General features: G+C 37.1%; 1 protein-coding gene across 1 annotated transcript; it reads right to left on the bottom strand.

Annotated features, from left to right (window-relative positions):
• Positions 1 to 1052: 1052 nt before the first annotated feature.
• MAPK9 (mitogen-activated protein kinase 9) lies at positions 1053 to 26333 on the bottom strand. Its single transcript, XM_086621735.1, is given in 13 exon segments — positions 1053 to 2892; positions 3672 to 3743; positions 5399 to 5462; positions 5986 to 6110; positions 6644 to 6826; positions 11014 to 11085; positions 12357 to 12522; positions 14876 to 15014; positions 16085 to 16143; positions 17332 to 17461; positions 22237 to 22289; positions 22291 to 22410; positions 26092 to 26333. Coding segments are annotated over 12 exon segments (1275 nt in total). The 5' UTR covers positions 22360 to 22410; positions 26092 to 26333; the 3' UTR covers positions 1053 to 2749.

A 26333-nucleotide genomic window follows, 5' to 3' on the forward strand; every position in this document is an offset into this window, starting at 1 on the left:
GCAGTCAGGAACACGACTGTATGGACACAACCTGCATGCAGAGTGTATTTATAGCTATATGTGCACACAAACAGCACGGGAACTTTAGCATGCATCTAGCTGCACGCGTTTTGCTGAATGCCATCTGCCTACGTGCCTCCTGGAGATCAATGTTCATTCAGGCTATTGGCAGTTTGGGTTTGAATTGTAGTGGAATCGAAATCCGCAACATCCACAGCCGTTCCAAGCACACTCTAAAGGCAGCAACATCTCTGTCAAATTTTGAAGCTTCAGTGTACACCACAGCAAGAAGACATTAAAAAAAATAAGGCATGAGGCAGCTTTTCCTACAATAAGATTTACAAATAAACTCAGTTAACCTCAGAGGGTTTTTTGTTCCAAGAGTACGTATTCGAGCTAACAGTATGTACTAGAAGAAGGTCAGATACCAGTTCAAATCATGGAGATAGGACAGTTGTGTTAAAAAACAACATTAAAAGACAGTTTGAATCACATAATAATTCAGGTTGGAAGAGACCTGGAGGCCATCTGGTCCAACCCTGCCTTCTTCCGAGCAGCCCAAGTCCAATAAGAAAAATTCAACTCTGCAAATATGCAAAAAAAAAATAATCTTTGTTGCATTAAGTCTTCTAAAACAGTAACTGTTAAAATGAACATAGCACAGTGCAACTTCAGTGGAAAAAGATAAAAACCTTGAAAAATGAAATCCAGTAGATTACTTCTATAGTGAATCACTGATGTTCAATTTGAATAGGTGTCTTTAGTAATTTTACCTTACACAAATAACAAGGATTTAAAAAACGCAGAACAGCAGCAATCTGTACCGTTCTGCTATATGGTAAATAGGTATTTTTAAGTAACAAAATGCACTAAATATTTCACATATATCGTCAGAATCCAAAGATAAATTTAGGTATCTGTAGCTTTAGAACCAAACAAGAAAAAAACCTAAGCCCCAATATCCTGCAATTCAATTAAACAGAATTTTAAAAATCCAAGATTTCAGATGGCAATTCTGAATTTATCATATTAAGTACTTAGTTAATTTTTAATTTTTTTTTATCCTTCTGGGACAGTAAAATCTTAATATTTTTGGTAATAGTGAATTAAGCTATTAAAAAGGGGTACGATTTTTATTAAAAACAATGTTTGCATAAAGAGAAATTCCTGTTTTTCAAATAGTAAGGTCAGAAACAATGGACAATTTTCCTTTACAAGAGAAATATGTCAGTAATGCAGTGGCTGGCTGGGCCAGTATATTTTGTAAGATCTATTTATATATTCAAGTCAAGAGTATCTGGATCAACAGCTAAGTATAGTGCCTTCAAGAAAGTGGTGTTTTACCTCATCTTGTACATCTCTATTACAGTTATATAGTTTAATCTCACATGCATGCACACACACACGATCCTTTAGCAAAATTCCACACCTAGGCACTCCAGAGTGAACGTGCACAACCTCACAAGTGTGCAGCACAAAGCCATTTAAGCTCTACTCTACCGCAAACACGTTTTCTAGCTCCACATATTGTGCAAAGTAACAGGCAACGTTTGTATTACCCGATTCTGAAAACTGTATTGATAAGCCTGTATTGAAACTGCAAATAATCTCGTCGTCTTCTCTGATACTGTATATAAAAAACATGTATGAAATAGATTTTCCTCCCCCAGTACAGAGAGGTTTTCCTAATGTGGGAATAGATCTAAGCTCTGCTAGCTAAATACTTAATTTATAAGTGACTCAAAACTACCATATTCTTATTTAATTACTCGCTAGATAGAATGGACCCATTAAAAAAGTGGAAAACATTTATGCAGCTCTTTTAGAGGCTGCAAATTTCTCCAATTCATCTGTCCTTTTATCAGGGTTTGCAGCAAATGAAGAGCATCACAGATATAATTTCCTTTTCTGTTTGTTTTTTGTTAAAGGACCAGTATCACAAGCTAGAAAATACAGAACATTTTAGCACTCTCTCCTCTTCTAAACAGGCACTGCTTCAGAGATAAGTCATTCATCCTCCCTTAGGGTTTAATTAAGCCACTGTATCTTCATCCACATTTAAAAAACTGAAAAAGTTAGAGACACATACTCCTAGGTGAAATACAAAGTAATGGCTATATTCTTTAAACTTCACGTTTATCTCTTCTACAAGAAGGTAGACAGAATCGTTGGAAAGTGAAGACAGAAAGGGCTCAATAATAAAAAAAGTGCTATGTGGAAGAATAACCGCCCTTTGAATGTAGTACTGAGAGCGTTCAATGTGCAAGTTCACACTTACATGTAACACTCGAGTCATTAAACAAAGCCACCTGCCGCAGCCACACGTTAAAACAAACTTCATAGAGACTATACATTCAAAAAACCCACTAACGAGCAATACTGTACTAAAATGTAAACAACCATTGTGTCACAGAAGCCTGCCAGTTGGGACTGAAGATTCATGAACTCACTTAAGAGGAGTTATTGGCTAAAAGTCTATTATAACTGCTCACCTGAAATAGGCTGAAACAAAGAAAAGCCTGTAACAGTGTCTAAATTTATTTTTTTGTTGTTCTTTAGACATCGATTTGTTTTCATTCTACAACATTAAGCAGGCAACTCCATAACAACTGAGTAAAAAAACAGGCATTACTTTAGCAGAACATGCAGAACATGGAGTTTTTCTACTTGGTTCCATTAACTTACAAGCAATTCAGGCCCAATGGAAGCAAGAGTTCTTTTCCAAAGTCAAGTCTGAAATCCCGGCTGATCATCGACATCCTTCAAGGGGTCCTGTCAAGGCGTCGAGGCTGCTGTCTGTATCTGAGGCCAATGTTTGCTCTGTTGACATGGATGAAATGTCATTGATAGATGATGACTGGGAAGGACTGGTGTTGCTATTCACTGCTGCATCTGTGCTAAGTAAACCAAACATAATAAAATCTGAGGCGAGACAATATTGCAGGTACAAATAACCACACTTCTAGGCTCCGAGCATCACTTTCCCTACAGAAATCCTTAGAAAATACAGAAATTAATAAACAGTAGAAAAGCAAGCACTAAGCTCCCTAGCACTCAAAACCTGAGGTGAACATTACGAGATTTTTATTTTTGTCCCTCTTGGCGGGGAGGGAGGAGGGGGAACAAACCAATGTATAATGCGAATAGTGACCTGAGTATCAAGAAATCTAATAGGTAGAGTTAATAAATATATTTACTAACATAATATTGCAATTTCTGAACCAAGAGAACAGCTGCAAACATCAAGAATTCAGTCATGAGCATAAATACTTTGCACTATTAACTACTTGAAAAGAAGGAGCCCTAGCAAAGTTTAACCCTGTGTGGGAGGGACTCCATTCATGCAGAGCCACAGAACAAGCGTTCAGCAGAAAAGGCATCTGTGCAACAAGTGATGTAACACGGCACCAACTGCTTTATTTGATGACTGAGCCCTGTGGGGAAAAAGCAGCTCAGGGTGTTGGACACACAAGGCTTCTTAAGTTTTCCTACAACTTCATAACAATGAAAAACTATTGCACATGGATCTCTGAAGGCTGATCAACATCAAGAATCTTGAATGACAGAACTTTGCCTACCTGGGCAATTAAGCAGGATTTCTTCTTTCACTAGTGCGACAGATCAGCACTATGTGTCAGAGTTACAGGAGAATGACTGAAACAATGACTAACCTGAGGGCTGATCTTTTACCACACCATTCTTGCTCCTTTCTTCCCAATCCATTACTTCTTTGTATATTAATTCTTACGGAGAGAAGGGTGGGAGGAATGAGAGAAGAGACAGAAAGAACATTTTAAGATCACAGAGGATTCGTATACAACTTACACATGTCTAAAGGTACAATGACATGGTTAAGGGTCTGTCTGGAAGTACAACAGTATAGGTATTTATTTTTTAAGGTCTACAGCAATGATTAGAGAATTCTACAGATCTTCTTTGTGCACCACAGAGAGACACCAAGCATGTACCAAAATCAACATATTTTATAAATAGAATAGCTGTCTGTTTAAAAATAACAACCATCCCACCCAAAACTTTATGTATATCTACGATGCACTAACTGTAAAAAAAACAAAACAAAACCAAATAGACTTGAATTTTAAAAAAAACGTATGACTAACTCCTGTGAAAATTTTACTTTGATAACAAAATCCTACACAAATGTCTTTATTCTTGAACAATAATCTCCATGGATACATTGAGGAAAGTTTGAAAATTCCAAAGTAGGTTAAACAAATAATTAAAATATTGCATGACAGCCCTCACTAATCAAGGATGATTTAAGATACAGGCACTTGAACAACAACAAAATTAGAGCTGCAACTTGAAAGGAGCACCCATTATTCTGTCTGGTATGTCTGTAGTGTGGTTCCCACAAGATGACTTACCCCAGCCCCTTATGGAGCAGGGTTATTACTGCTGCAGAGCATCAGGCACACTCACTTTAAGTTACACCTCCACTGAACTCACAGTAGCTTGTGCATGTACCCACAGTCTTAATGTAACTAAGAGCAACAATATTTCAATAGTTTAAGTCCTCTTTAATTCTGAGTAATAACTTTTACAAATCGATCCAATTAGGTTTAACTGATCCATTTTATTTTCCAGCTTGCATTAATCCAAAATAATTTGAAAGGTACCTATGCAGACCTGCCTTAAAGAAAATACATATAAACCAGAATCAAGATCTGAAATTTAGAAAGCTATTTACAAACCCGAGCAACTTCCAAAGTACTAAGCAAAGATATCTATCACCCTCAGTCCTCTGATGATAGATGTGTAAAATCTGAACTGCCTCACAACTCAATGTTTTTTCACTAGAACTGTAAGGTGTAATTGATTTCAGTACCACAATGCTGTTTATTCTTTTGTTTAAGTCAACAGTTCAAACTGTTTGGTTAATAAATAGGCAAAGATTAGAGGAAAAAAACACACAAAAAAACTTCTCTGCTGTTTAAGACCTCTAGAATAAATTAATTGGCAAATATTGTCAAGAGATATAGCCTAAATAATGCACACTAAGAGGCACATGTTGCTCTTTCAGAGAATTTTCTATCAGCAAAAAACCCATTGAGATTATAACCACTTAACAACAAAAAAATACTCAGGAAAAAATGAAAACTGCGGCATTTTGCTGAATAGACTTCAGAATGTTACATGTATGTATAAGTACACATAGGCATATATATATATATATGTGTGTGTATATATATATGTATTCACTCCAAATAGAACATTTTTCCATTATTGATTTCTTTTCCTATGGCTACAAGCAGTACTGCATAACTGGAAGAGTGGGTTCCAGCCAGTTACACGATCCAGCACATGTGCACTACGAGCCACCCATTAATAACACAAGTTATTACAATAAATGGCATTTGTCATGCTCACTTTTTACCTTTCCATTCTTCAATTGCATGTTCTCTTTCTTCCAACTGTGCATCATAGATTTGAGGTGGAGGCTACAAAGAAAAGGAAGTCTACAGTGTATCTACCACATCAGGTTAACATAATCAATCATAACTAAAAAAAACCTTTAAAATTGTAACTTCTTAGCATTTTGTTACCTTCATCTTTGGCAGTCTATTCTCTGTACCTCAGAGAGACATTTATTTCACAACTCCAAAATCTGATTTTAAGTCCTGCCTCCCACTGAAAGGCTGTTCAAAAGCATCAACTAAAATTAAACTCATTGTAAGGCTTTCTGGGGCTTTAGAGAAAGTCCTCTTTTCAAAAAGCCCTAGCTGACCATCACACAGGCAACTATTTCTGTAAAGTAGAAGTAACTATCAACAACTACTACCAAAATTATATCAACTCCATTCCAGCAGCTTTAGTTGATTCTATCCCTAATGTTGATCCGAAGGCTTTATGTATGACTTTTGCTAGCCAAGGAATGAGTTCAAAGCACGCTCTTGACTAAAACGAAAGGTATTCTAAGTTATTAAACTGATATCTTAAAATTTATTTTAAATGCAAACTTACAGCTTCAGCTTCAGCAGGATCATACCAGACAGTAATATAAGGATGACGTAAGGCTTCATCTACAGAAATTCTCTTGTCTGGATCTACTACAAGCATTTTTGATAATAAATCTCTAGCTTGGCTGGCTAGAAAGTAAAAATGAAAGGAACATACATGTAAAAGAGCTGCAGAATTTAATGTCTGACATAGAAAATGAATACTGGGAACATAGGACATACACTGTAACACATTTCACTGTGAAAACACGCACATAAATCCAGGCTTTCCTATACAGCTACGTATTTTTTTAAAAAATGAGGTCCCATCCCTTTAGTGTAAGTGTTATTTTGCTATTATCCAAGATAAACCCCGCAGCTGACGCCAACCAAGCTCAATTTTGAACAGTTCTGCTGTTACATGGGTCACAGTTTATTTGGCACTAACTACTGAACATAAAACACACTGAACATTTTTAATAAGCTTTTAAAAATACATTTTGGTACAGTAATGATCCAATTTCTGTAATATCAAATTAGTTTTTCTTTTAAAAGGTGTTACTGCATGATAACTGGCTACCCACTGTTGCAGTGGCACTTCACTGACATTTCTTTTTTGTCTAAAAGTGTATTGCAGACTTTTTAAATTAACATTAAAAAAAAGATAAAAAAACTCGCCTTACTTTTTAACTTGTCACGATCAGATTCTGATGGAAATATCCAGTCTGGAAAGAGCTCTTCAAATTTAATACCAGGGTATTTTGGCCTGTTTTCTACATAATTCCTCACTGTAGGCTGTAGTTTCTTCATGAAGTCTGCTGATGGCGTTCCTAATTGTTCAATAACTTTATTCCATTGATCAATATCTGCACCATATCTTTAGGAAAATCAGCTGAAGAATTTGAAGTCTGCACTATACAAAAATATCACTTACAGAAATCTGAAAGTTAATGAAAACTTGAACAAAGGACACAAATATGAACTTAATTCTAACATCAGCAGTATTCTGAGCTGCCATGCAAAAAGCTAGAATAGATATTCAAAATAAGATTCAGATTTCGTAATTTTAAGGACAGGTCAGAAGTGCTGCACAATGCATTACGCTTAAGTATCTTTTGCTAATTAACATCCATTGGCTAGGATTGAAAGCAATACTTTTTCAGAGTCTAAAAGAAGCTTTATTTGGCAACTGTATCCATAGCAAAACAACCATAAGGACAGAAAAGAAAGGCTGCTGTTGAATCTTCTGAAGCACAACATAATACCATCAACACTGAAGATTGCTGAAGGAAGGGAAAAATACATGAAAAAACCTAAAGCACAAATACATCCCATTCAAAGTAAGGAATTTTGTGCCTGTCTCCTAAGGAAATTAGGCTTTGGGTTGTGGGGTTTTAGGGGGGGGGTGGTTGGATGGCTTTTTTTTTTGTTAGGTTGTTCTGTTTTCTTTTGATTTTTTTTTGTTGTTGTTTGTTTGGGGTTTTGTTTGTTTGTTTGTTTTTTTAATATTTTCAACTTCTGAAAAGGTTGAAAGGAGTTCTGAACAGTGAATCCAGAATCTTGAAGGTTTTTAGCAGACTCTTAAGTGTATCAACTGTGGTAATATTTGAAGACTACTCTGTTCCTTAAACTCAGAATTTAAGTATCTTATAGGAACTATATTTACAAGCTACAAGTTGAAATTGTGCCTCGTGTTTCTTCCAGGCTGTCCCTTCTCCCTCTTTCAAGTGAAGGCTGCTTCCCTCGACCTGGTGCCACTTGCTATAGAGATACCAGTCTGATCTGGACAAGCCTAGTCGGGATAGCAAAGCTCATTTATCACACTGAGAAGACAGTGCAGTAGTATTCCTGACAAATTTAAGTTTACTCAGACTTACACTTTACAGTGTTTCTGATAAAAAGAACATGCAATTCCAGCAGAATCTAACCATGGACTTGGCAAACATTCATAGCTAAATTCATAATCTAGCACTTCAGCCTATTTGTTCTTATAGACAGATCTTGTAGCAAAACAACAAGTTTGCTGCACTTTGAATTAAGATGTATTTAAAAAAACACTGAGGTGCTTTTATTTCAGTTAGTGTGCCAAAAATACAACCAGTAATATATGCATAGTCACTGCTTCATGATAAGGCTTTAGACTTCTGATACAGAGATTGAAAATTATATTTTCTTATTGAATGCATTCCAATGGAAAAAACTATATTAAAATCAAAATTAAGAAGTCAATATTTTTAACTCATGCTAAAACAAAACACATACAAAGAAAATTTTAACATACATCAGGAAATTTTGTTCCTCACTGGAAAACTGGTTTCTGAGAGATCTCCACCAATCTAGATTCAAGAAGATGCTTTTTCTAGGAGTAGCAGCAGTCTGGTTAGTCAGCTAATCAAATCAGAGTCCAGCATATCGTGGTCTCAGAGCACTGGAAGGAGGGCAGAAAAACTTAACGACCTATCCCACCTTAGCAATAAAAACTGGAAAAAAACAATGCCTCAGTTGGATTGCTTCAAAGTGTTTTACATATGTGAAAATTGAAAAAAAAAAAATCCCCAGTATAGAGCTGGATTTGAAATAAGCTAAGCCTGTTATCAGAAGCCCAAATGGGAAAAACCCCTTAATTTCAGCATAAAGCATGCAATGTGAATAACCTTGCAACCTGTAGACAAAACCACCCTGCTTGTTCTAGTGACCTCAAGGTCAAAAGCAACCAGAACAGTGTAGTCCATTCCAAGTATGCGTGCATACTTCTAAAGGCTCCGGAAGAAGTTGAAAACAGAGTCCTTATTACGACAATAACCCCTGATTTCTCCCAAGAAAGCATGAATATACCTTCACGCTTTCTCCATCAGCCAGGCAGTTAGTTTCCTTCACCACCTGGGCAGAAAGAGCACAAAAAACCCCGCTCTGGTTGCTAGGTCTTCCATTATTTCATCTTAAGGGATCTACATCGCCCAGTTTTTTCTTCTACATTTCTCATTTCCAGTGCAACAGCAACTGTAACTACTCTAAGAGCCCTGTTCATCCTCCATAGCACCAGTCAGGAGCAGGCTCAGTGCATCCATCACCCTGGCAACACGGAGCATCTCATTCAACCCAGAGCACTGCTGCAAGCATCCCGGCAATCCTCATCCACCATATGGGAAAATACAAACTATGGAGTGTAGAAGTAGGTTTTCCTGAAGATAGACATGGGCACATCACTAGGCAACATGCTGAAACTTGGTTCCCTGCTCTAAATTCCCAAATAATAAGATATTTTAAAGTTTAGGTCAACAAAAAAAATTGAAAGCTTTATGGCTTTGTACACCAGTGTGTCCATAAACTACACTGTCAAAACAATCCTGTGACTGAAGGTAAAAGAAAATGACAATCTGACTGAAGCATATCACTCAAGGAAAGTTTGGACAACATGAACAGTTATCAGTATTTCATGTTAAAGAGAACTGAAAGTCTTAAAAGAGGAAAAAACATCCCTCTAAGTGTACCTGTGCACTTTGATAAGATACTGGGGGAGGAGAGTCCTTGAAACGTAGACTGGCAGAGCTTCAGTGACCTCCAGAGCATCACAAATGATAACTTGCATATTCAACAAGTATGGACAAAATTTCCTTCATTTATTCATGAATAAATCAAAATAGCTCATGCTAACATGCAGGTGAAAGACACATAACACACATGAAGAATTGTGTTAGGTTGGTCTGAAGGCTTCAAAAGGTAAAACAATAAGTATAGAAAGGAAGAAAGGTGGAAAACAAAAACACTTATTTAACAATTAATCATTTGTACTACTAAATAATGCATGATCAACTGCTGAAGATTAGTGTCATGAAATTTAGAGTTTAAATTTAAAGTTCTCCTCTATAATACACATATATATGAAAAGATTCTCTGAACATATACTTGATATTTTGGTGGTGGACTCAAGTTTTACTTGCTGATGAGCAAAAATATTATACTTTCTTCAAAATCTTGGATCACAAGTAGCTATGGCTTCTTATGACCTACAGTCATAACTGGAAATTGTGGTTTAATGACATTGTCTGGGTTCTATTCGTTTAGACATCTTTCATGTCTAGGCCTACAACACTGCTACTTAGGAAGGTTTCATTTATAAAGGACGAAATTGGTTTTGCTCCAATAATTATAATTGGAGTTTGCTAATGAGTCAAATGTTTTGTTTCTAGGGAAATATTTTGAAACATTTCAAAATCTTCAAAGAACATCTACTTCATTAAATAATTGCTTCTGTTCACGTAATACATTGTAAGACCTGTTTGTGATCCAGTGATTACTGAGATTTCCAGTCTCCAAGGCATGAGAACATACATAGGGGGGGGTTGGTTTGTTTTCAACACAGTAAAGTTTCCTGCAATTACCATCACACAAGAAAGTAGAATTTTGTAAAGACAAATCTGGGTCAAAAATATTGGAGGGAGGAATGGAGAAATGACAATTAAGCCCAAAATAAAATTTTCATAGAATGAAGAAAATTCCGAAAAGTTTTTCTTTTTGTCTTAGATAATAATAAAGAAAGATTTTGCATGCAGTGTGCTTGTGATTAGGACACTGCTGTCCAGCAAGTGCCAATAAGCAAGAAAAAAAAAATCTCATTGAAATTCAAAAAATCGTACAATAAAAAAAAGTCTACTGTTCAAACAAATAAGTAAGCAAAATCCATGCATAGTAAAAAGTAACTTTGTAGGCTTTTGCTTATAACACTTATCTAGAAAGAAAAAGAGTAAGAAAATATACTTACTGCTATTTATTCTTTAAACCTAGCAGTATCCTTTTTTAAGCTACGAAAGCTGAAGCTCGTGATATAAATTCTATGGATTCAACCAGTAAAAGTTACATTAAATATAGTCTATTAAGAAAATAAAATGGACCTCTCAACAATTTGGTTAATGACACTAATTTCAAATAGTACAGTAGATCTATTAAAACATACTATTGAAAATATTGCTTATGCTTTTATACTTATACAGATCAAAATAATTGTGTTTCTGTTGGAAGTGGAAGGGATTCAAGGATGACTAGGGAAGGATACGATCAGTGCCTTGGAATATCACACAACCTTTCACCAATTCTCCCATGATGCACCCAACTGACCAGATATCAACTGAAAGTAAAAATGAAATGATCAAATTATGAAGTATCATGAACAAAAGTGAGGAAAACAAACAAAACATCTAGCATCTACAATAAAACACAACAATGTGGAAAACCAAACTGCTAACATGAATTTTCAATCATATCCACACCAACTGACTGTTGCTAAATTTTGTTACTAGCATTTCACAAAATATTATCAGGTTTACATTTCTGAAACAACTGTGAAGAAGGATACAATCTCTTCCTGGGAACAGGACTTTATGGAGGACCATTTCTGCCATAATGCACCCAACAGACCAGATATCCACTATCATATGTTAGGTGCAACAAGGACAAAAGATTAAAGAGGGTTTTTTAAGTACCACAATTATTTATTTGTAAGCTCACACTGTATTCCTACAGTCCTGCAGATAATTTATGTTTTGTCCCATCCAGAACAGCCTCTGCTAAAGCTCTGATCCACCACTGTGCCTGCTCTATAACAAGCTGCCTCGTGCATTAATTACAGTTTTTTGCATCATCAGTGGCCCAGCAAGGTCCTGCGAGCCCCTGGTATTACACAGCCCAGGCTACATGCACACAGAAAGCACGGCACCCCCAAGCCCCTGCCATAAAGCAAAAAGATGTACCAGCACAGAAAACCAGAGGAGGCAGCGTTATTACTCCACCTAGTAAAAATCAGCAGGTAAAACCCCAATAATGCAGGTCAAGGACAATTTCCTAGCCAACAATTTTGTTGGCGGAACATTCAATATATTATAGATGTGTTATTTTCAATAACGCAACACTCAGCCCTCGGAGCGCTACGCAGATTTAAGAGAGTGTAACACATGGTTTATCATAGGGATCTGAAACGGATTGTAATAATCAGGGATGCAAAAGGGGACAGAGTGTTGGAAGAAGATGCTTCAGAATCAAATCACATTGATAAAAGGTTTGTTATTCATAAATAATATGAATAATATTCATTATCACCCAGCATAAATGTCTCAATAGGTTTTGGTAGAACAAAAAAACGGCAACATGACAACACATAAGAAGAGATAACAAAAGCAGGGGAGAGGGAGCAGTACATGTGAAATGGAGACAGGCACACACAGCAGAAAACTGTTATCTTCATAATTATTACAGTGTAATTTTTGTTGTTTCCAATACCATGATTAACATACTTTAACAACAGACATAGCAGAGGGAAACCAGCCCTCCCCTCCCCTTTTGTATCATCTGAGACACATACGCTTTAGACAAAAGATTTAAAGTGTTACTCCAGCAACTTACCATTCTCTTTATATCCCATTCCAAGGATAACCTCTGGTGCTCTGTAATACCGGGTTACTACATATGGAGTCATCATGAAGTTAGTACATGCTGTTCTTGCCAGTCCAAAATCAAGGATTTTGAGCGTACAATCTGATTTTACTACTATGTTGCTGGGTTTCAAATCCTAACAAGAAATTACTTCAGTTAAGGAAGAATCAACATACTGAACAATACATCCCCCCCTCCAAAGTCCATACACGCCACCAGGTCACTTCACATTAACAACTGCAAATTCACACTCTGATGTATCTGCTCATTTATACACAGACTAGAGAAAAGTTAAATGCTGCACAGCCAAGTACTCAAAAAAACTCAGGGAAAACCAGAATCAAAGCTGCCTCAATTTACCCTGTTGTGCACTGACAGTACGGTCAGTTACACAAAGGTCTGTATATACGTGCAATGCATACGTGTATCTGCTTCCTTTAACACGTTACTGAAGTGGATCTATTTTGGATATGAATAGTTGCACGGAAAAGGAGACTACGTTTCAAGTCTTGTCAATACTAGGGCACAGATCCTAAAGACATTGGGAATAAGTCAGGTATCTGTAGGAAAAGGAGTGTCCCAACACACAAAGGGTTAACAAGCGTATTTGTTAATGACAGATAAGCCACTTGCATCCCAGAGATTGCCAAATTTCACAATTAGAATTAGGATGCAGTGAAAACACAAAGTTACCCAGTGAACAAGGAGAAAAATAGTTTAGGAGATATGCCTTATAGGAACAGTCATTACTGCACCCAAAGGAACACAGACGTTAGGGAAAAGCTAGAATAACTGGGGTTTATTCACAAAGTATCAGAAGTAGCCAAATTACAGATGTACTAGTACATTTAATTCTGCTCAAGTGTTTGACTTTGAACCACAGGATCCACGTTCTCGGGTACAGAACTTCCTTTTCTTAAAGGAGACGGGACATGCAAATAGTTCACGTGGGTTTGCATGTTTTAGGCAGGCAACAAATCTGCAGAACGCTCCTGAATTTACCATCAGCTAGGTTGGAGTTTCTCAGGCTTCACTCACGCTTTTCTCTTGAAACAACAGAATAATTATTTGCAGTAGTAGACAGTGAAATTTGTTGTTATCTCATCTTACTATAACGCTGGGCCATGTGAAAGATAATGGATTTCAATATTCATCAACTCACGACAGACACTGGACTCATGCACGTCATTTCAAGCTCTGTTTGGTGACAGACTCTGAGTAATTTCTAGATGTAATCCCTACTATTCTATTCCTTCTGAACTGTCCCAGCTCTGTTCCTTTCCTAGTTGGTTTCTTTTCAAAACCCAATCTCTCAATCTCATCACGACTTTCTGCTCCAGAAAGGTCATTTTGTTTTGGTCCCAAACTAACTCACCCTAACGCTTGCCACTTGAGCTTCTCCACTCACATCAACTCCACGCCTGTTTAACTATTCACGGTGCGGTTCCTTTTATTGCCTCTTTTCTTGTTCAACTAGTACCAGTTCTGTCCGACAGCTCTGTTAGCGCCTTCGCGCCCAAGATTCTCAGCAAATGTTGTGTCTCTCCTTTAGCTCCAAATCCCAGTGAACATGTCAGGTGAAGTTCAGCTGGAGTTTCAGCCTTCCTCTCTTCAGTCTCTTACACACCTCACTGTAATTTTAGGAAAGCCCAGTACCAAGACTATCTGGATACAGACTTCAGTTAACGATATGTAACTTCCTTGCTAATACCACAGAATTTTCACGGTAGATTTTTTCAGCAAAGTAAGGAAGTACATTGGTTGTAATTTACACAGCTTCTCAATTATGTTTGTGGATTGAACATAAAGAAAAAAGCACATTAAACTAGAACTGGATGGAGTTTTCAGCCACCAGGCAAAAAAGAAATTAAATTAAAAAGGCAAGCATGTCCAAGAAGCAGAGGAAGAAAAGGAAAGGAACAGAAGACAAGCAGAATCATCAAAGAAATTAGTCGTGAAATTTAAAAATAAACAAATAAATAATAGCAGCAGAACAGAAACAGAAAGCTATATGAAGTCTGCACAGGGCTCTGAAACTCTGATCATTTACAAACTTTACTTTTCAGTATCACAGAACAATTGAGGTTGGGAAGGGATCTCCGGAGGTTATCTGGTTCAACATCCCTACTGAAGCACGACCACCTACAGCCACTTGCCCAGGACCATGTCCAGATGGCTCTTCAATATCTCCAAGGACAGAGATATTTAGGAAGTAAATATTTTAAAGACTTATTCTTTAGTAATTTGAAAGGTCCACAGATACTCAGGTTTTATCTTTTAACTAAAGTTAAAAACACAGAGCTAACCTGATTTAAGATCTATTCACAATGCAGCCTTTATCTTTGAACTAGAAACAATCTTCAGGTTTGATACTACTCTCACGAATGAAAGAAATACAAACTTATGAAATAACGACCCTGCCTTCCCCCCTGTTTCATTAGAACATCCGTGTTCATAAAGAGTAGTGTTAATGATCTAATACTACCTACTCTGTGGATGATACCAGCTGAGTGGAGATGTTTGATACCACATAGCATTTGGTAAAGAAGATAAGACATTCTTTCATGATCCAATTCCATATGAATAACCTGGCACAAATTTGCATCCATCAGCTCCATAACCAAATACCTAAAGCACGAGAAAGAAAGCATTAAGAAAACTTGAGTCTTACTTTTCGTATAAGGTTTAAGCTTAGCATGAGAGATGTTTAATAAAAGTCAACTACTTTGCTAACATAAGTGTAAAAGAGCTTATTATTAAAAAAATTCAGGCACAACCAGTGACAAAATTAAATTATCTATTCAAATAGTTTTACTGTTAAAAATTAAGTGTTCAATAGTCTATCACAAGAGATTAGAATTCCACTAGTTTTATAAACAGTAATACAGAAGAATAATTCTGAGTTTACGCAGCATGAAAAACTAAGACTGAAGTTGATGGAAAAATTGCAGATGTTGCAATGTATCAACAAATGATGCTTCTTTTCACCGTATTTTAATTTTTAAAAATTAAGAAAATTACAAACAGCACAGTAAGAAATAAGAAGGAAATATTTTATATTATATTTATACATATTATATATGAGTATTAATAATATTTATATTATTTATATATTTTACATTTTTAATATATTCTGCTTATGCCCCTCAGACTCACATACTCCCTCATTTACCCAAGAAACCCTTTCATAAACTACAATGGCATATTCACTGGAAGCTATAAATACCCCACCAATTAAATCACAAGAAATCCTTTCTAGACCAACTGACATAGCCTGAATAAAAAAGAAATATATTCCGTTCTTAATAGAGGCCAAAAATACTGGTGTGCTGATGTGACTGGTATGGCAAAAAATTATAACAGGTTATCCAGGCCAAGTTGTTATCCTGAGGTGACCCATTTAGCTAAAGGACAATGCACACAAACCAGGCACACATGCAACCAACCAAGTATGGCAGACAGATGAAGAAAAGGTAAATAACCTGGTTTTATTTCCCACTTCCACCTTATGCATGTAGTGAAAGACCTTTCTTGGTCTTATGTAAAGAAATCTAGAAATAAAGACTAATTAAAGGCTAAATTCAGCCTTTAGCTACCCTCTGTTTTCCAAGTGTGAAGTCTGTAGGACACTGGAAATACAGCTTTAGGGCTTAGGCCAGCATTTGTCAGGAAAGTTAATACAAAAATCTAGTACTTACACATCCTGAAATTCTTCTAGTGACTTCTGTGGTGTAAATACATTTAATAAACTAATTATCTATAAAATAAAAATAAACATTAGAAGAAAATTCCTCTTAAATTCATCAAAAAATCTACTATTGCAGAAGTTACCATGCAAAATCAAATGCACATTGTTTACTGCACACTATTTGAATGTTACTTGGCTTTACTTAATTCACATGTGCTGAAAAACTGCCAACTCAGAAACAGTTCAAAACTGCAGCATGTATGCCAAGGGAACTAAGACAGGACAAAGCCACTTTTTTCTTTTTAAAGTTATATGACATCTTCTATCTCCCTTTACAGTGCCTGAAATATATCCCAATTTTCCCCCACAAATAATAATCTCTTGTTTTAAATGACATTTTGTGCAAGGAATTTTAACCAAGGCTATCCAACAACACATGCACAGAGACGCCCCACACCATCCCACTGAACTTAGATTATGATGTACTATTTCTAGAAGAACTGCTAAAATTACTGTACTGCTCTCCTTAATAATGACCTTGCTTTATTCTGCTACTTCTGGACTTCACCAAAAGCTTACTTAAGAATCAGCCTAAAGGCTAATTAACTCCAGGAAGTCTGAGATCTGAGCGCACTTCAGCGATCAGCAATGTTTCTAGTTGATGTTAGTATCAGAACACAACAGTCACATAAACCTTATCTTCTTGTACTTAAACACTGAGGTATTGACATTAAGGCTTGTTACTGCAGAAGGTTCAAAGATTTTAAAATACATACATATTGCCCACAGAATTCCACTTCTGTTTACCAATAAATTGTTAGATAGTGCTGCACCCCTGCAAACCCCAGTAGTTAAACACTGTATTTAATAAATACATTGTCTAAGCTCAGAAAAGTCCACCACAGTGCAGTTACAAGAGCCAAACCCACAAACCAACCCACTGCCAAACAGCCTTTGATGCAGTAGGACTTCAAAAGGCAAAGGCAATACAGCAAGCCCAGTTCTATAAAGCTGACACTGGTGGTAAACCCACACCAACACAGCAGAAACCTCCTCCTCTTGGCACTTCAGCCTTCAAGCAGCTCACCCAAGAACTTAATAACACATTGTGGAGAATTGCATTACCCACAGCACATCTTTCCAGTCTCTCTCCGTTTTTTCCCCATTACTTGGGTTACTAACAGCAAGTAGGAAAGCAAATCCTGAGCTTTTGAGACAACTTAGTAACCAGGGAGAAAAATATAAAGCCAAACTTACATTTTTGTGATTGACACATTTTAAAAGAACAAGCTCTCTGTAAGCTCTTTTTGCGTGGGTTTGATTCTGAAAAGGACGACTCAGCTTCTTTACAGCAACGTTTATTCCAAGGACTGTATCAAATGCAGCACTACAAGATTTCAAAGACAAACAACTTAAGTCGAAGTCAGTTTGAGGGAAAGGAGGGGGCAAAAGGGAGACAGGAGTAAGGAAAGAAATCAAGATTTTGTAACACATATCCACTAAGCTGTTTACACTAACTTCAGCTAATTTTCATTTAAAAAGCAAACATCCTTTGAAATCTACACATCCTTTAATAAATACAAATAGGTTAAGCAGAAACAAACCACTGACACTCATCAGAAGTCTTCCTGCCCCTGTTTCTGTCTTAAGACTGAATATGCTGACTCAAGACTCACATTCAAAATTGCAAGATCTAAAAGTATTTTAAGATTACTTGAAATCAAGAAGCATTTCAGTTGCCTAATATGGATATTTGGAGTACTTTTTTTGGACACTTGCTGACTGACAATCATTTAGTATTTGCAATAAGAATTTCTCTGTGCTAAAGAAGAGTTGCAACCACGTCTTTGTGATCCATTCTGCAGGTACCAATACTCTCCTGTAAGTACACAGTTTACAATTACAAACAACCGTAGTGCCTAGCAGAAAATTGCATTCATCGTTTCGTTTTGGAAAAAAAAAAGAAATAATGGAAAAATCAGATTGCAGGGAGCAATAAAAGAGTTTAAAAGCGAACATGACCATTAGCTTTATCTTGTTTTGCAGTTGTGCTGGTTCCTTCCCTCTGCAGTTTGAGGTACAGGTATGAACTTGCTTTAATAGCTGTAAGAATCTAAAGCTAAATTATCTGTAAATCCAGAACAAGACTAAAGTGGGAATATTCTTCGCTATTAACAACAGAGTATTCGGCAAAATATATGTGAATTCATATCACAAACTGCTCAAGAGTTCCAATGTTTAAACAGTTCCAGTTTTAAATAAGGATTCCCACATTACTCTATTTCCATTTAATGTTACTTTCACAGGGTAGAAAACAATTCTCATTCACATACATCTTCCAAGCACATCTAAGCTCTTTGTGAGCTCCTTCCCTATCTCATCAAGATACGTACAACACCAGACTTCAAAGGACCATCCCATTATGGCACTCTTACGAAACATACAGCTCCCCATGATAACACCACCACCCAAATTACATAAAGTTTACCAACATAAGTCACTGCTTTCCCTGCTGGAAAAAGCAATACCACCACAAAGCGGGGCTCACCCATGAGATGATATGTTTTCTTGGAAGCATGTCCCAAATTTGAATCAATGTGCCATTTTCACTAAAGGCTTGCTAGCATTTATTTCAACTTAGTTCTGTGAAATATGTAAGTCATTATTCAATGATATACAGATTTATGTCTGTGCAAAACAAAACACAAGAGGGGAGGAAGGCAACTGCCCAGATAATTGGAGAAATTATTTTCCTCCCAAATATGAAAGCACTGAGGGATGTTTCAGTATTCGCTTCACCTAGAAGATGTTATATGTAAATTAAAAAGTTTTGAATATGTTAATGACTTAACTGCAGTTGGGAATTAGTATGAAATCAATAACCAAAAGGCTCTGCCTGAGTCAGTTGTTCAAGTCCATCACGGGTCAGCAGTGGATATAAAGGAGTAATTGTAGGGGAAGCGTCCCTTTGTGGTCTGACAAATCTGGTGCATGTCAAGACTCCGTCTGAGCACATACGAAGAACTTCATGTGAACCTTTTATTTTGCTCATTTATATGGGAGTGACTGACACTGCATTTCCAAAAAAAAAAAAAAAAAAGCTGCCTGCTACCTACACAATCCAAAGGGAAGAATCAAAACCAACAGTCTGATCGAGGAAGAAAAAACATGGTAAAAAAAATGTATTTACTAAGGAAAAAAAAGAAATAATATAATCTCTATTACCACTAAGACCACACTTCTAAGTATCATGTAATCTTACATAAACAAACAAAAAATCATGGATGTAATTGGCAATTAATTTCTTTCCCCATTCCTGCTCATTCGAATTCAAGACAGACTTGTTTCATCACGGCAACCATTTCAGACACAGATTTGAAAAAAGCAGATTTGCCAGAGTCTTACCCAGTTCCTACCTTGGCTACTACCAGAATGTCTATAAATTATTTCAGTGTTTGATATCATTGAGGAATCTCAATGTCTACCTCACTGTGTAACAGCAATTGCAGCTTGATCATAGTGACTGTAGTAGGGTCTTCACTGCACTTGTGATAGTTTGTATCTTGAGCAAACATTTAATATTAAGAGTAGTGATGTCTCACATACATGACAAAATTATTAACAAAACATTCTGACCTAAATGATAGTAGGAAATCACACTTCATTTCTGTAGGCAAATAACCTTTAACTGCAATACGCTACCACTATGGACTCTTGCTCTGCCAGTTCCACTTCGCTAACTCTTTCCATATTGTCTAAATTGGAGTTTGCAAACAGGAACAAACTTATCCAGGCTGTTTCTTCATCTGCAACTGCGAGGAAAAAGTTACCAACACAGTCAAAGCTGTGCTAGTTGTAAGATCAAGGTTTTGTTGCATTGCAGGACAAAAGAAATTTTCTGGGACGGAAAAATGAAATTCACTAGAAAATTACAAAATCAAGGACAAGAAAGGAAAAAAGATGTCAGGAAGTTGAAGATAAGAATTATTTCAAAAGAATAATTTCGTGCAAGTGATTATTCAGTCCCAAATAGATTATAAGACTTCAAATGCATTAATACTTAGGAAAAAAGAAGTGTGGAAAGTGATGTATAGAAGTGTACTTTATATATAAAATACAAAAGGCATACCAAATTTCTCTCCTAGCCTGTTTGCCATGTGAGCTATAGATACCTGCTACATAACAACTGAGTTCCTTTTTCATCTTCCTAGAGCTTTCACTTATTGCTTTTCTTAAGCATGTATTTTTTTAAACTACCTGTTTTTCTAAATTTTAATATCAAAGAAAAACTAAGCAGGCACAACACCAATGGAGTTTCCCATTAATATTTTGAGAAAAAAAAAAAATAGTAAAATTCAGAACCTCTCCTAGCTGAAATGACAGATGTGGCATTAAAAACTTCTCATCAAAAAATAAAATACACAAACATGAAACTCCATAAATACTTTTCCTAATTCTTATGTTAAACGTTGGATGATAAAAAAATAGCTTCACGTCTCTGTGTCACACTACTGACTCAACAATTCTTCCAGCCAAACATGACAGGACAGCACTCATCTTACACTGACTTATATACATTTTACATCCTAAATACAATGTACTTTGTGTCTTTCCTTTGTGCACTATAAGGAATTTTAGGATAAATTAAGATTTTGCACCATCTTCAACTTGGACATAGCTTTCAGATGTTTCACATGAAATTTACACAATCTTTCACTCTGTTGTTCCATAAATTAAGTATTCTCAAAACAAGTCAATAAGTCAGATCATTCCTCTCCTCCCAGAATGTTGGCCTTAGCACTACCATAACTTCATTTTGAAGCAGACACCTAGTTTAGGTCATAGAGTTTAGAAAGGCACTACTTCTAATGAAGGAGGAACACTTACAAGCACCCTAAATTTCTGCATGCCATCTAGAACAAGCCTAACTTAAAGAATTTTTATACCTAGCAAATGTTAGCACTATACTAAGTCTTACCCAATCACTAATAACCAAGATCTAGTATGCCTGTCCACTCATCACTCAACTCACTGAAGAAGGAGGAAATCCAGCGTTCTCATTTTCTGTATTTTTCACCTATTAGCCAGACAATAGGGGCATCTAAATCATTTACAAATAAAGGCATGTTGTCACACAAAAAGCACTCTTTTCCTACATATGTAACTCATTACAGTCCTTAAAAGGCCAAAACGACACAGGCAGGTGCTGCATAAGCAGCTGCTCACAATACATGAGTCATCACACTTATTCTGCAGAATTTATAAATGAAGAGAAACTGCAGACTGGATTTAAGGCATGAACAGCCCACCACGCGTCGTGATTAAGCCTAATACTAGAGAGTTCCTGAGCAAATCTGTGCACTTCCCTGTGTACGGAAATGTAAATATGCATCAATAAACATTTCTGCTGGTACCAAGTAAGTTTTGCCCAACAAAATACGGGCTGGCAGTAAGTTGTGTAAAGTGGATTGCTGCAGTCTAAAAAACATTTGAAAATGTTTACCTTTAGCTGGCCCAGAGGTGTGGTGCCACACAAGAGACTAAGGTTCAGGATCAGACTAACGACTCTCACGTCCTGGGCCAGTGGAGGCTGGACACATAGCTGAGGTGACACAACATAGAAGAGCCGGCCAGCCCAACCCCTCACACAGCATCCCTTTCTGGTTAATCCATGGAGTGACATGACACTGATCTGCCTCATCCTGCCAGTTAATGGCAAGGCACTGCATTGATGGCTCCTAGAAATGGACAGGAGTGATCGGGAATAAAAGGAGGGGAAGAAAGGGGGCCATGATGAAGAAACGAGTAAAACCCAGAATCTCTCACCATCGCATTGTCATACCTTACACTGCAATATCATAACTATGTGGGGAATGTGAGAACTAGAAACAAAAATAAAGTGGTTAATGAGAAGGAAATGCGTTGACCATTTTAATTTATGCAGTTATCCAAATATTCATTTTCCTTTACAAACAAAACAAAATAGTTTTGCACATGAACTACAGCAAGCAAGTGTTCTAAATTGATTTAGTCCATAACCCTGTGGCAAGAGAAAGATATTATCATCAGTATTTGACATTTTGGCGCCTCTATCAGGAATACATTCTCATATTGGTTTATATTTATAGCTTTTTATATTTAAATTAAGTATTTATTACTCACCAAACAATGCCCTGTGCCCCTGATCCTATAGGCTTCAATTGCTGATAACGTTTTTAGTACAGTGAACGTTGAATCTGCAACTTGAACACTATAAAACTGACTATCACATTTACTGTCACTCATGGTGTAGTGTCATGTAGTTTTCTCTCTCAAGGACCTGGTAAAGTTCAAGATCTGAAAGAAAAATAAAGAAAACACATGTTCATCTCTCACTAATTCCAGGTAGAGAAGATGTAAATATATTATATATATTTTAAAACGTGAATTTTTCAATAGCGTACCATTAAATAAGCGTTCTTTCAACTTAGTGTATTACCACTGCTAATTAAAATACTGGCAGACAGAGAGCAAATAATTATAGCCTTCACAGCTCTGAGTAAATACATGTTTCTATTCCAATCTCTAAAACAAAAAACAGCTAAGTAACAACTGTAAAAACAAACAAAACCACCCAAATCCAACAACTCACTCTACTCCTTCAAGGATACTTCCTAACTTAGAATACTACTGTGTGCTAGGACTGTATTAATGTCTGTATTACAGAAAAAAAAGTAATAAATGATGTCTTTCAACATTGATAATGCAGATAAAAGCAACAGCAGAACCCACAGAGTCCACAGATAAGAGAAAGAGAGAGAGTTTTATTAAAAGACTTGATTACAACTGCAAAATGAGTTTGGAACAAAACAACTGCCCCCAAAATCCCTGTGGCTGCTTGCAGCTTCTCCAACGTCCCTTTCAATCTAGTTCAGTAGGAAATTTCAAGCAGGGCTCTGCCTCCTCATCTCTGCCAGGCAACCCTTCCCTGATCCACACCTATCACAACCCACCTTCTCTCCTGTTTTAAACTCACCGTAACATCCTGTGCTATCACTTAGTGTACTTACAGTCCTACAGAAACTAAGAGTTCTGTGCTACAGTTTGAAAAAGACTTTCACACCATAACAGAAAATAAGTTATATCCCTCCAGAATGAACTAGAGGTAGGTAATCACATCAGAGTGCATGGTGATGGACTAAACCTCTTTAGCTCTAACGCACTACAGTAACGAGAGTACAGACCTCTGGGTTTCCTGGGACTCCATCCCTCTTCCAAACCTGACAAGAAAATTGTACAAGATCTATACCAATTTCTCCATTTTTAATTTCACATTCACCATGACTGACAGTGTCATTACAGCCCAGAGCAAACTGTTCAGCCCAGCGTTCCTTGAAACAGGAAACGAAAGCAGACCACCTTCCCCAGGAGCAGCTGTCCTCACCAGCAGCCTGTACAACGTCTGTTCCAGCTACAGAAAGAGCAGCTGGTCTCTCTCTTTGCTGGCCTACGGAGTGTTCATGAGCAATGCAAAAGAGAAGAGCCTCAAGAGCAACCAGAAGCCTGTCCTAGAAGGGCATGCAGCCACATGAACAGCTTTGGGTTGCTTCAAGAATTACAACTTGGACCTTTCTCTTCCCAGGCACGCGTAGGAGTCTTTTCCATGGTTTAAGCCAGCAGATGAACTCCAGGGAATCCGCAAGAAAAACAGGCAGAAGACCTACAAATCTTAAGACTGGGTCTAAACTGCTTGTTTAATGGTTAGTCTTAAGAGATTCTCAAGAAATGTCTGGAGTCTCTTTTACCTTGTAGTTTCTCAAAACCTAAGCAGCATTTTAAGAAGTAGATATTCAACTTGATCGTCTCTGGCAACAATTTAGACAGTAAGTTTACCTGGTATGTCCTCTTAGAAGCTTAAGGAAAAAGCAGAGGAGAAAGGATCAGAGAAGGGAAAATGTGAGCTACCAAATTTCTGCCTCTGCCACAGCAGGAGCAGGGAAGAGGAAGAGAATTACATCTCCCTTATGGTATTTTTAGGGGCAGTCAGATGCAGTTCCACAACCAGCTCACACTAATATCAGACCAAAATGCTGTCTAACAAGCACTCTCAACCTTTCCTACCACATCCCAGCAACAGCTCCACTTTCCTTTCTGACCCTTTTTGTTACTCCAAAGCTCTGAACTCCAAGGTACCAATTTTTTTTAATTAACAGTCACTGAGCAGCCATAGTATTTTCAGTGACTCCTCACACACTGGAAGAAAGGTACGGCTGGAAGGTCAAGATCCTATCTCTGAAAAGGACAGAGCAAAACTAAAAAAGGATTGATTTTTACATAAGCTGGAATCATTAAAGACTTGTTAGCTATGTGAGAACTATGCTGTACCTCCTCGTGGGTTAATGAAACGCTTTTCTGTAACAGAGATAAAGTAGGGGAAAAGGAAGTTATCCTGAACCAGAGGAAACCCTCTGTTTAAGGAACCTTGTCTGTACAAAGCCATTTTTTAAAAAACAATTCAGAGATCAGGACAAGCTCTTTAGACAAGACTCAAAGAGGGATTTAGGCGTCACAACATACGAGTTTTGTGTATTTGACACCCTCTGTGATTCACCATCCTAAGTACCCCACATCTCCATAAAACATGGCAGAAAAGCAAACTGAGTTCTAATTTTCACTTGGGCTGCAAGCTGCCTGGAAGCATCAGGATACACATTATTCCAGACACACACAGTAACGTCACGTTAGGTGACTAGGGGTTGTAGGTGTCCACGGGGCTTCAGAAAGACAATCTATTTTGGGGGGCCAGAGCCCTTGAACAAAAACAGATTTCCCATTGCTCACAGGAAAAGTATGTCTGGCAAATAAGTTTCTTATTCCTGAACTGTTAATCTCCTACCTGAAATAACTGATTCATCACTCCAGCTAACGAACTCCACTCTTCTCCTGTACAGGAATTTTTTGGAAGTAGGTGTTATTTCCATTTCTGAATTATGAGTTTTCACCTACAGCTTTCTAGCTGCAGCCACACCAAACAGAACCAGCAGCAAATGTAAAAGTCATAGGAGATCAGCAAACATACTTCTATTTATTGATAATAGCATGTTACTGAATCACAATGTTTCAATATGTTTTTCTATTTTAAAGCACGCATAAAATGCATATAAATTGAGTGGGTTTTTTGTTTTGCTTTGTTTTTTAATATAATTTGCTTGAACAACTGGGGAATTTACAAATCACAAACATGACTGAGCACATAACGTACAGGAAACTTACAGGAGTGGTTTTCAACTTGTACTTCAAGAAAGATAACCAGAAAAATAACCCACATCAAACCTATCATCAGTAAGTTTATGAGCTGTTATACAGAATTCCACTAAGAAACGTTTAGGAGTTGAAAGCAACTGCACTATAGCTTACATACTGTATTAAAGTCACTTCCCTAAAAGGCATTTATTAAAATGGAAGCTCATATTAACTAGATTTGTTCTCTGGATGCCTTCAAGACAAAAGCTTCTGAAACAAACAGGTTGTAGCATCTGAGAACACATTCCCAGCAGTGTTTTGGTTACAGAAATGTTACTACTGGCAATGAAGCATAAGAACACCAAGAAACTTTGCTTGATTTTTAAAACTCAAGCCGAAATTCTACTGCTAACAGAACGAACAATGAACACACATATATATGTACAAAAGATATGCAAATTCTGTGCAGAAAATCTCCCCCCGTTCTCTTATTCACCCTTGCAAAAGCACTTCAAACTGCTGTTGTCTAATAACGTTGCGTTGAGTTTTTTTAATCTTTACAGCAATATATCACAGGTGTGAGTTCGGCTACAAAAATCAGTGAGTTACCTCCTATCCCACTACTCACCATCCTGAAGACTCTGTTACAAAAGGCAAGTGCACCAAAGCAGTGGCTTAGTAACATCAATCAGTTACAGCAGAGTTCACAGGTACTCTGTATCTGTTTAACTCTTTAAAAAGTCGACCTTTTCCTTTAAACCCGAACTATTACCGATCAAAGATTTTAACAACTACCTGTTACAGCATCCTTCGACTGTTAATAATACGCTGCACATGGACACACTGGATGTATCTCAGCACCCCTGCTGGGGCAAGTTGGTGGAAAGAGAGAAAAAGTTTAAACGCGCATCTGCTGTCACCAGTCGCGCTGTTGTAAAATTATGTAACAGCCATTTAACTGAGCCAGAGCACTTCTTACGTCTCCTCTAAAACTTCTGCTGAGAAATCGCTTCGGCTCAAGAGAAAGCTCGGGCTCG

This window comes from Tauraco erythrolophus, chromosome 16 (assembly GCF_009769465.1).
Source record: "Tauraco erythrolophus isolate bTauEry1 chromosome 16, bTauEry1.pri, whole genome shotgun sequence".
Classification (NCBI taxonomy): Eukaryota; Metazoa; Chordata; class Aves; order Musophagiformes; family Musophagidae; genus Tauraco; species Tauraco erythrolophus.